The sequence below is a fragment of the Carcharodon carcharias genome, chromosome 30 (genome assembly GCF_017639515.1).
Source record: "Carcharodon carcharias isolate sCarCar2 chromosome 30, sCarCar2.pri, whole genome shotgun sequence".
Lineage (NCBI taxonomy): Eukaryota > Metazoa > Chordata > Chondrichthyes > Lamniformes > Lamnidae > Carcharodon > Carcharodon carcharias.
Window position 1 is genome coordinate 7,732,296 of NC_054496.1, and position 12,293 is coordinate 7,744,588.

The 12,293-nt window shown below is 43.5% G+C and overlaps 1 protein-coding gene across 4 annotated transcripts in view; it reads right to left on the bottom strand.

Annotated features, from left to right (window-relative positions):
- The window catches only part of slc27a1a (solute carrier family 27 member 1a), a 39,171-nt gene extending 27,299 nt beyond the window's left edge, over positions 1–11,872 (bottom strand). Inside the window, exons 1-2 of one of the 4 annotated variants that reach the window (XM_041177281.1) lie at positions 11,800–11,872; positions 4,717–4,899 (exon numbers count right to left, since the gene is read on the bottom strand). In XM_041177281.1, coding sequence (XP_041033215.1) covers positions 4,717–4,883 — 167 coding nt within the window. In that variant the 5' untranslated portion in view covers positions 4,884–4,899; positions 11,800–11,872. Of the gene's footprint in view, positions 1–4,716; positions 4,900–7,217; positions 7,355–9,555; positions 9,851–11,176; positions 11,316–11,799 lie in introns of those variants that run through there. The other 3 variants (XM_041177282.1, XM_041177283.1, XM_041177280.1) reach the window with 3 other exon arrangements.
- Between the last annotated feature and the right edge of the window lie 421 nt (positions 11,873–12,293).

A 12,293-nucleotide genomic window follows, 5' to 3' on the forward strand; every position in this document is an offset into this window, starting at 1 on the left:
TTTGCTGGCAAGGCACCAAGAAAATCCGTGCAGTGCTGCCCTTAAACCCACTGCTCACTCCCAACAACAATGGCTCTCATTTCATGAGCCTTTGGGAGAGGATGTACAGCCAAGGGAATTCCAAATGACATGAACCTGCTTAGCCTTTGGGTCAGAACCTTTACCCTTGTTAGGAAAGGTCAGTAAGATGAATCATTTTAAGAAGCTGTTTTCTGCTAATAAGCCTCTTTTGGCATGGGTTACTGCCCAGATTTGGCCTTTAATTGCTGTTTCTCTCCATGTTCGGTGAACAAACCACTCCAAAGACTGACCTACCTAAACTCTGCTTAAGGTGCTTCACAGGATTAAGCAAAAAGAATTAAACCAAGCCAATATTAGGAGGATGACTGAAAAAAGGTATGCCTTTGAAGAAGTTAAGGAGTATCCCAAAAAAGAGACAGGGAGGTCTAGGGAGGAAAGCCTAGAGCCTGGGGCTTGGATGGCTCAAAATATGGTCACTATATGGGCAAAAGGTATTGGGGATGTTAGAGGCCAGGGAGAAGCGTACAGGTCTGGGAGGATTGGGAGGCTAGTACAGGTTATACAGATAAAGGAGGGGTGAAGCCATGGAGGGATTTGAACATGAAAATGAGAATGAGGCACTGCTGGGCCAAGAGCCAATGCTAGGGGCAATGGGCAAGCAGGATTCAGTGCAGGTTAGGACTGAGTACAATGGTAAAACAGCCTTTCAAAGAAGTTTGTGAAGTCACATGTACGATAGGACAGGACAGGACAGAACAGAACAGAAGAACGACCGTAACCTGAGGCATTTTTATATTTGGGGCTTCAACAGTTTGGGTCATGAGAGAGCAGCCTCTGTGCAGCCTCCATATCTGCATGATTAAAACAAGCTGCCTTATCCCAATAGCAAAGTCTTTAAAATTTTTCATTTTAACTTGCTATTTTTCATCTTAGTGAGTCATTTCAGTTGGAGGAGGCCATTCCACATTCAACTAGATCATGGCTGATCTGCAATCTTAAAAAAATGATACAAACGTTCATACAAACATATGAATTAGGAGGAGTAGGTCGCTCAGCCCCTCGAGCCTGCTCCGGCATTCAGTAAGATCATGGCTGATCTTGCAGTCACAGGACGCAGGCATCGCTGGCTAGGTCAGCACTTAGTTCACAGACAAGTAGGGATGAGCAATAAGTAGCTTTTTAGGGCATTTCAATAGCCAGTTAAGAGTAAACCATTTGGGTCTGGAGTCACTTGTAGGCCAGACCAGGTAAGGATGACAGATTTCCTCCCCTAAAGGGCATTAAAGAACCAGATGGATTTTTAAAAACAACAATCAATGATAGTTTCACGATCACCATTACTGGGATTAGCTTTCAATGCCAGATTTTTTTTTATTAATGGAATTCAAATTCAACCAGCTGCCGTGGTGGGATTTGAACCCATGTCCCCAGAGCATTAGCCCGGGCCTCTGTACTAATATAAACCCAGGAAATGCTGGAAAAATCTCAGCAGACCTGGTAGCATCTGCGGAGAGAGAAACAGAGTTAAGGCTTCAAGTTTGTATGACTCTTCTTCAGAGTTCTGAACCTCTGAATTACTAGTCCACTGATATTACCACTTCGCCACCATCTCCCCACAATCTTAACTCTTAAATGTATCTTAACTCTGTTTAACTGCTTTGTTTTCCGAACCCTTAATATCCTTGCACAACAAAAATCCATCCACCTCAAATTTTTAATCTTTGGCAGATAGTAACTGAGCAAACTCTCGTTAGCACTGTGGGTGTACCTACACCAGATGGAGTGCAATAACTCAAGGTGGCCACTCACCACCACCTCAAGGGCAACTGGGCATGGACAATAAATGCTGGCCTAGCCAAGAACATTCACACCCCACAAATGAATTTTGAAAAAAATCTAGTATCCAATTATGCACAACCTCCCCTCAAGCAACGAGAGAGATGAACAATCAATTCATCTGGTTTTCCTGGTTGAAAGAGGAATGGTGACTGGGACACCACGAGAACCCACTCTCGGATTCTTCTCGTCAACCTAAACAGGTTTAAAAGTCTTGCCCGAGAGAGGCTGCCTTCGACAATGCAGCACCGCCTCAAACAGTGTCATTGGGATTATCCTGAACTAGCTATTGCCTTAACTGGTTAAGGCATCAAGGCTCCATATATAATTGCAAAATGCTCCCCAAAATCATAATCATCTTCACTTGAAAGGAAGTCGAAATCTGGAGCTCTGCCTGTTTCCCAACTTTTAATCATCCCACCTAATGTTTTCATCTTTTTGATGCTGTATTAATCTTATAATGCAGAAGAAAACTAAACCACCTAAATTCTGATCCTGCTTTTTAGACGCCTCAGTTATTATCTGCCAACAGTAACTGAATAAATATGAAACACACTTTGGGGCACCACGTGGATGAGATAAGGTGCTAGATAAATGTAAGCTTTTTTTTTAAAACCGTCAATTACAAGGGAAGCAGTCAAGAAACTGATACTACAGAGGGTGTGTCCAATAGGGTTGTTACAATCTAACCGGAGTCAGTAGGCAGCTTTCTGCAGTTGCATTACACTGTCACCAATTCTCTGTTTTTTTTCTTTTAAAAAGGGTGTGCAGACTTCGAGATCATTGTGACTTTTTCTTGGCAATTTAAAAAGTTGCCTTAAGTTAAGTGGGACCAAAAAATGAAAACAGAAATCAAAAATAGCATAACGCTGGCTGCCCTGAGAGGAGTCTGACTTTCAGGCAGGGTAATGTGTCCAAATAATCACAAAAACATACATCGTAACATGATACAAGTGAAACAGGAGGCGAGGGGGAAATGGGACCAATCTACACTTGATTTGGACACGTCTAAAAGCAGGATCAGAATTTAGGTTGGTTAGTCTGTGCTGCATTACAAGATTAATACAGGGTCAAAAAAATGAAGACATTAGGTGGGGTGATTAAAACTTTATTTAAAGCGATGGGATTTAATGAAGTATCTTAGAGGAGAGACAGAGAGGGAGAGGAGACTGGGAGAGGGTAAGACGGCGAGAGACGGCAAGTGAGAGCAGAAATTCCTGACCTTCGGGCCAAGATGGATGAAGGCACAGCTGCCATTGGTGGAGCAAAGGAAGTGGGGGAATTGGTAAAAGATCAGGAGTTGGAGGAATGCACAGCTCTAGAAAAGGTTGCATAATGAGTGTTGCAAAACATCTCAAAAATAATACAGTCACTGCAATATATCACAATCTTGTCAACCTTCCTAATCCAACAGTAAATATAACCATTGAGTCAACATGAACTTCAATGAAATACTGAGCAACATTCCTGATGCGAGCAATACATTGTTTTAAACAACAAACATACCAATTTAAGAGATCATCACCTTGTAGCAAATAGTTTGATCAGGACAAGGTTAACAGCAATGAACAGACTTTCTTTTAAAGAAAAATAAAAATACCTGGAAAAACTCAGCAGGTCTGACAGCATCTGTGGAGAGGAACACAGTTAACGTTTCGAGTCTGTATGACTCTTCCAGCATCTGCAGTTTTTTGCTTTTATCTTTTAAAGTTAGTTCAAATGGGGAGGGTCAATGCCATTAAAATTATAGCTGTACAGAATGGCGATGTGTCTGTTTATCATACAACTCCAGTGAGCTATAGAGGCAGACCCAAGTAGAGTGTGTCAGAAGTTGGGACAAACTCTTGAGGTGACAGAGAGGGAGAGATAGCCGGCCTGCCAAGTCAAGCACAGACACCATAACCCCATCTTGAGCTTTATTTTCCAAAAAAATAAGATAATGAATCCCATTTCACTGGGTCTAAATTCACACAAAACCACTATAACGAGAGTATTTTCTCTCCAATAGCTGATCTTGTTTAACACCTTTAGTTTGGGGAATCAGAAATCTAATCTTGGGAGTGGCAAGTCCAAGGTGTATATATCTAAAGTAATCACAATCAGATAAACCATTACAACAGCTAATGAAGGAACATATTCTAAATGGATGAAAATATCAAATTTGGATAACACCCCAATAGAATTAAGTAAAGGATATCTACAGCAAAGGAGTTAGCAGTTCCACTTTGCATTCCATATATTTTAAGATGTAGTATTGTGCCAGTTTGGAACATGGGCCATTTCACTGGGTCTAAATCCACACAAAACCATTATAACATGAGAGTATTTTCTCTCCAATAGCTGATCTTGTTTAACACCCTTAGTTTGGGGAATCAGAAATCTAATCTTGGGAGTGGCAAGTCCAAGGTGTATGTATCTAAAGTAATCACAATCAGATAAACCACAACAACAGCTGATGAAGGAACATTTTTAAAAAAATGCGGCAACAAGATCAGGTGAAGGACAAGGACAATTTTACTGGGCTGTGGGGAAAAAGCAGGGGGAGATGGTGGGACTAATTGGGATGGCTCTTTCAGAGACCCAGTACGCTAAAGGCATGATGGGCCGAATGGACTCCTTTTGTGCTGTAAAATTCAAGGATTACAGGAGAGCAGCTGAGAGAGATGAGGACTGCCAACTTGGGAATAAAGTAGGCAACACAAACATGGCAGAACAAATGGGGAAAAAAAAGTTGGGTGGCCCATCCCAGAACTAAGTTTTTTTGTCAAGAGAATGGGATGATATGCAATACTGGCAATCCGACATTAATATAAAAAGATGCACATACATTACTCAATAAGCTCACATAGTGCAACTTACAAGAAATCTCTTGGCGCAGTTTTTATCACTATCCGAATAAACCTCCATCCTCCACTTCCCAGGTAAATGCCAAAGCTAGCAGCAATACTCCAGGCCCAGGAAACCCCAAAGAGTTGCATCAATCCCAAAGATCCCAGGGATGCACTGCAACTAGCCACGCTGTGCATCCTGTCTAGAGGTTGCCTGTTAAACGTTAAAAAAAGTTCATTGTTATTAACAATGGTACACAAAAGATACTTACACAGAGTAACAATTAGGCTTTATTGTCAATGCTAACCGCCACTTTGTCACTGGAGCAGTTGCTAGATTAGGGTACCAGCTTGAGTAACGTTAGGTCTTTCATCTGGAAATAGTCCAGCAAGTCAGAAGTAGCCATCTTGTGTAGAGTATCTCAAATAAACAGATTCACAAATCAACTGCATATACTACAAGTGGTGCTTTGCGTGCCCTGAACATCACCCCCACTTTTAAGCAGAAGTCCAAAACATGACTCTGCGATGAGTCCTTGGGCCTCCCCAACCCAAGTCTTGCTTCTCCCTCTCACTGCCGGCATTGGTTGTCAAATCCCTTTTCCAGTGCTGAGGTTATATTCGTTTATAATCCCTGTTTCCCAGCCCTTAAGTCAGCCTTAAAAATATAAAAACAAAAATAAAAACAAAAAAACTGCGGATGCTGGAAATCCAAAACAAAAACAGAATTACCTGGAAAAACTCAGCAGGTCTGGCAGCATCGGCGGAGAAGAAAAGAGTTGACGTTTCGAGTCCTCATGACCCTTCGACAGTTCTGTCGAAGGGTCATGAGGACTCGAAACGTCAACTCTTTTCTTCTCAGCCGATGCTGCCAGACCTGCTGAGTTTTTCCAGGTAATTCTGTTTTTGCTTAAGTCAGCCTTGCCGGATTCAGAGACTGCCCTACCCTGCCTGGGAGTTAAAATGACCCCAGGTCTTACTCCAAGGCCAACCCCCAAACCGCCATCTCACGCACCCTACCCTGCCAGCAAAAATCAAGGCCTGTGAATGTGACAGTGTGGACACATTACTAACCTAAATCACAATCTAATCCAAATTGATTAGAAATAAGAAATAGTAGGCCCTTCAGCTCTTTGAGCCTTCTCAGCCAATAAGATCATAGCTGATCCCCTACCTCAGCTTCATCTTTCCACAATATTCCCAAATCCCTCGATTCCCTCAGTGTCTAAAAATCTAATCGATCTCTGGTTTGAATATACTCAGTGGCTGAACATGCACAGCTGTAGAATGGTCAACTAAAGTGCACCAATCCGATTGAATTGCATAATTGTTTCCCTTGTCATAACCTAGATAAATACAACTGATTTTGACAGAGGAAAGGCATTGTGTAATAAAGTATTAACTAGTTCCCTTAACTGATAAACAGTGTAATATCTGGCTGTAGATAGGATTAAATGGTCTAGCACAATTTAGAACAATGTTACTCTAATCCTCATACTAGCCAAAATCCATAATGTCCTCCTTATCCTAGAATTATCAGGCATGTCTCAGTGTGTAGCATTCCCTCCTGGGTCAGATAGTTGTGGGTTTCAAATGTTGCTTCAGGGAATTGAGTTCAAAATCTAATCTGACATTCCTCTGTAGTAGTGAGGGGGTGCTGCTGTGAGAGGCCTAACCAGCAACCCCCACATCCCATGAAAGAATTAAAAAGGTAGAACAAAAGCAAGAAGCAAAAATCCTTCCAATATTTAAAAAAGGAAGTGAATAGGTTGAAGGAAAGGCAACTTCAGAGATATGTGAACAGCTGGATTAGGATTTCGGCCCAGGAACAGAAACACTGACTGGGCTGAATGGCCTGTTCTTGTGTTATTTCTCTGCTCCACAATGTGCTGTTAGTTCAAAGCCGTATAACTAATCGACACGCGCTCAGCCAGAAAGTAAAAGCAACACAGGCTTCTGCTTTTACACTGATCTAGAATGAATCCTCTCATCAGCAAATCACTTAACCCAGTAAAAATGTGTGGGTAAACCATGATTGACCAGCTACACCACACAGTTCAGGAGCAGAAATATTATTGTATTTGGGTGGAGCTGTGGAAGAGAAGGAACAGCAATGTGACAAAGCACCAAGTGCTTAACTGATTGCTAGCAAGAGACTGGAAACAAAATACCCAATTAGCCAGTTTTCTACAATCCTATAGACGGGGCAAGAGGAATGCTGAAATCCCCATTACCTTCATAACTGTCCACAATCAATAGCTTTTGAGAGGAAGAGGTGTATGTTTCTTTAACCCCTGAGTGTGTGGACAGTTTGAATGACCAGCAGCAAGCTTTTTGTAGGTTTAAATAAAGGGGATTGTTTATTTACACACTTACCCCAAAATCTAATGTTACGGCACTGAGTTATGCATACACACACACACACACACAAGGAAAGCACAGTTGAAGAGAATAGTGCACTTTTACAGGTTGTAAGCAAAAAAGATACAGTAGTTCATCACTCATGTGATTGTCTTGTTCTGGAAAACACACATTGCAGGCCTGATGGAGAAGACACCTTCGGTCCTGAAGGGTAGTTTGGGTGAATTCAACAGATGACGTTACATGCCAAAGTTGTTTCAGGATTCTCTTGGAGCGGTGGACTTTCTGCAGGTCATGAAGTTAATTGCTTGTAGTCTCATTAGCAAGGAGGTTAGACTGCTGCATTGGTGGATCTGAAAAGGAACAGGCTTGGAGACTTTGCGAAGTTACAGCCTCTGGTTCTCTTAAGACATGTTACTGCCTTTTCTGTTGCTGCTGTCTTATTTACTGCATCAGTATTTTAAGATTAGCAAAGGACAGATATGGTCACCTTACCATGTGACTTCTCACAATTGCATTTCCTTTCCCAAATATGGTGGTGGTCTTGGGTTGATTAGTCACACCCTGGTTTATGGTTTGATAACATTTATCCTGAGAGGATTAAGCCAAAATGACCCATTCAACATGTCTTTTGATGACAAAACAAAAACAGAATTACCTGGAAAAACTCAGCAGGTCTGGCAGCATCGGCGGAGAAGAAAAGAGTTGACGTTTCGAGTCCTCATGACCCTTCGACAGAACTTGAGTTCTGTCGAAGGGTCATGAGGACTCGAAACGTCAACTCTTTTCTTCTCCGCCGATGCTGCCAGACCTGCTGAGTTTTTCCAGGTCATTCTGTTTTTGTTTTGGATTTCCAGCATCCGCAGTTTTTTTGTTTTTATGTCTTTTGATGATCTCTGGATGTGTTGTTGTTGACACCTTTTTGCCTGGGCTGTGCCATTTTGTCTGTTAGACAGTGAGTCGGTTTTTTGAATACACAAGCCAGCTCATCTGATCTTCAGTGGCCATTTTTGCAGCACATCGTCCACTTTTTAAAGAGGAAAAGTCAATTTCAAAGAGTACACAATGAATAGAGTTTGTATCTCAAAAGTTAGGAGCATGACACACCGTTACTGTGTGTGACGCTATCACAGTTTCATGGTGCTCTTAGCCTATTCTCATCAAACCATTCCCACCAACACTAGCAACATCAGAGGCAATACCTTCCCCAGCTCAAAGTGCTTTACTGCAACACTGATGTCACTGAAGAGGTTCTTATAGTCATGAAACTTTTTAGGAGGGAATATTCACATCGGGCATGCAAAATGTTGAAAATAGTATACACCACAATAGAGATCCAGGACAATTCCTTTCTCTCTCTATACTTGGTTAAAACATACCTCTTTGAATAAGCTTTTGGTCATATGACCTATTACCTCATGTGGCTCAGTGGCATATTTTGTATTTTAACATTCCCGTGAAGTGCCTTGAAACATTTTATGATGTTAAAGATGTTATCTAAATATAAGTTGATCTCAGCACTCAAAAAAATTAAAAAGTTCGGAAGATGGAAATTATTAATACAGGAGGCCATTCAGCCCATTGTACCTATATCAGCTCTCAGAAAGAGCTATTCATTTAGTTACATGACAGCCCTGCAAATGTTATCCTTTTCAAGTGCTTATCCAACTCACTTTTGAAAGTTACTGTTGAATCTGCTTCCATCAACCTTTCAGGCAGCACATTCCAGATCATAATTCACTTCTCATTCTACTCATCTCCCTCCAGTTCTTCTGCCAACTACCTTAAATTTGTGTCCTCTGGTTACCGACACTCCTGTCACTGGAAAGAAGTTTCTCCTTATTTACTCTATCAAAACCCCTCTATTAAATCTCCTCTGCTCTGAGGCGAACAATCCCCAACTTCTCTAGCCACCTCCACATAATTGAATTCCCTCGTCCTTGTACCATTAAGCTGCTCAAGTTGTGTCAGACTCCTAATGTCACGATTTATTGCCCATTTTTACCATATGTTTCAGAAGTTCCGTTCCCACCCACTGAGCCCAGTCTTTTGGCACCATGCAGTCTCCTGATCTATCCAGCACCAATCAAAAGAACCTCTGACCGACCTGACAACTGAGGGCAGCATAGCGCGCCATTCTGCAACAAGCAACACACACACAAAAAAAATTCACTCCAGGGATAAAATGCTCCATTGTTTCAATCCTTGGTGTGATCTTCATTTGAGAAGTTGAAGGTTTTGCATTTCATGATTGAAAAAGGGAGGGCCATCCCTCCCTCCCTCCCTTCGTCTTAAACGGAGAATTCCAGAATTTGACCTTAAGTGCAATGACAGCAGATATATTACTGTCATGACTACATGTTTAGATTAAGCACCACGAAAGCTGACCAGTAAATGGTAAGTATCGTAAACATGCATCAACTTCAACACTCTGCCCCGAGATGGAGTGCTAAGGTTTTCAAGTGAAAAGCTATTTTAACTAAGCAAAGTTGAAGATCTCGTAACTCACCAATCCCGGCACAATGTCTTAAGAATTCCTTCACTCGTGGCATCAAAACTACAGACTGAAGTAAATTTTCTTTTTTTTAATGTTGGTACTCCCTGACAAAACTGAGTCTGAACTGCACCCCTTCCCAAAGGAAGATCTCACCTCCCATTTGCATGCAGCAACTTTCCTGTTTTGATCTACTTCACTCGACACAAAGATACCTCATTGTGGTTTTGTGGAGCAGCTCACAGGCAGCGTTCCAGCAAGGCGCTGTTCCATTTTCAAACAAGTGCTTCACTCACTGGAAGCTTTTCAGCAAACAGAGTTCTCTGCTAGCCCCTCCCCATGCCCCATTCACAGGGATGGACTTGGATTGAAAGCAAACAAAAAAATCAAATTCAAATGGGTCTCATCGTCACACTTTTAAAGGAGCAGCTCAAGGATAGCTCGTTTGGTATCCCAACAAGCTGACTGCTCTCTCTGTGCTGATGGGCTGCTCAGAATGCCAATGAAACTGATCTCAGAACAGTTCCAGTTCTGAATAATACTCAGGAGGATTGTACAACAAAGGCAATGCAAAGGGTTCAGAATAGCACACAAGAGCAAAGCTCAGAGATTTGTTACATGGACCATGGTGTGAGATTCCGATGAATATGATCTCTGTGATGCAGAATTTTGAACTGATCGAGCTGAGCAATGTTAGTCCTGAGGAATGGGACGTTTTTCAGTTCCAGGAATCTGGCGCAAGCATCAAGTGGTCCCCAGTGAAGTAACCAAACATTTTCACAATATTACAACACTATTTCAACATGAATGCTGCCATTTCACACGTTTCCACACAAAGAATAAAGGGATGTCCCAACAGAAGGGTACCAACAAGCCTCAAGCTATTCATCAAATCTAGTCAAAGTCCCACACAACTTTGTCCTCCAATTGAGAAGATAAACAGAATAGAAACTTAGAACACTACAACTTAAAACACCCAGAACACTGTTCACAGCACCAATCAGCCATGGGCTACAGTCAATCGTGTCTGCGCCTACAGACTTTATTGAGAAACCGGGTGAAAGGCAACACTGCCAGCTGGGAGTGGAGAGAAGCTGGGGAAATAAAGTAGTAGGACTTAAATCTAGGTTTTATGAAGTCTGCAGAACCTGGTAAAGAATGACTCGAAGCAGAATACGGTGCAATTCATCCAGGTTTGAACATAGTAAGGAGGTGGGAAGGAGGAAGCGTGCATAGCATTACAGTATGTATCTGCAGCTCAGGAGGAACTAAGCAAGGAAAGTGAGAAGAGGGTTGACCATAGTTACATTAATGAAACAAATAAAAACAAGAAATGTTGAGATATGGAGAGCAAGCGAGTGAGCGAAGACAGGATGTGACAAACTTTATACTTATTGGATAATGCATCTTATCTGGGATGGGTGAAAGAGAATCTCCAGATATGGGTGCAGCATTTGAGACTTTTTAAAAAGAGGCAAAGCACAGCCTGGCCACTGTATAGCAGCAATACAGAACCCAGAGCTCAGCATAGGAGCTAGCGCTTGTTGTGAATATAAGCAATTACTCACAGCTCCCTCACACACTAAAGTTGGCAACACATTAGGAATGCATAATGAGAAAGAAAGAGGACCCATACCTACAGTCACCTAAACACGAGCAGCTGTTCTTTTGCAGTAAAAGCAAAATACATGGCCACTCAAAACCAAAAGTGATAAGCGAAGGAAATCAGGAAGAGCAAATGTTTCCTGAGTGCGTTCGACAATTTTAGGGACAGGGAGAAGAAAAGGGGCAGAGGGAGAAATGGGGAGAAGAGAGCTAGTGGGGGTGAGGATGGGGGAGGGGGAGGGGGTGAGGATGGGGGAGGGGTGGGGAGGGGGGTGAGTGAGGTGGGAGGGAGGGGAGTGATCACGGAGGGGGTGAGGGGCAGGGTGAAGGGGGAAAGAGGGGGGTGAGGGGGAGGGGAGGATGGGTGAGGAGAGGGAGGGGGGAGAGGGGAGGATGGGTGAGGAGGGGGTGAGGAGGGGGAGGGGGAGGGGGAGGGGGGAGAGGGAGGGGGAGGGGGTGAGGAGGGGGAGGGGGAGGGGGAGGGGTGAGGAGGGGGGCGGATGGGAGGGGGAGGAGATGGGGGCGGGTCGGTTTCGGGCTGCAGCCCCGGGTTCCCGCTGTGGCTTTACTCCCTGGGGCCGGTGAAGAGATGCGGAAACGTCGCTTTGAATCGACTTGAAGCCCCGCCCTCTCCGGGGGGAGGTGTCCACTCACCAGCACCGGGGCCCCGCTCCCGATCCGTTTCCAAGGCTGCCGCCGTCAACTCTCCCCCTCAACCCACACACACTGCGCCTGCGCCGCCTCTGCAGGCCGCCCATTGGCTGGGGCTTCCCAAACCCTATACACACTCCCCTCTGATTGGCTGAGGTCGCCGCCCCCTGCATGCTGGAACTTGTAGTCCATCATCTTCACATGGTCCATCAACTTCACATAGCCCATCACCTTCACATGGTCCATCACCTTCACCTCGTCTATCACCTTCACCTCGTCCATCACCTTCACATGGTCCATCACCTTCACATGGTCCATCACCTTCACCTCGTCTATCACCTTCACCTCGTCCATCACCTTCACATGGTCCATCACCTTCACCTCATCTATCAATTTCACATGGTCCATCACCTTCACCTCGTCCATCACCTTCACATGGTCCATCACCTTCACCTCGTCCATCACCTTCACATGGCCAATCACCTTCACATGGTCCA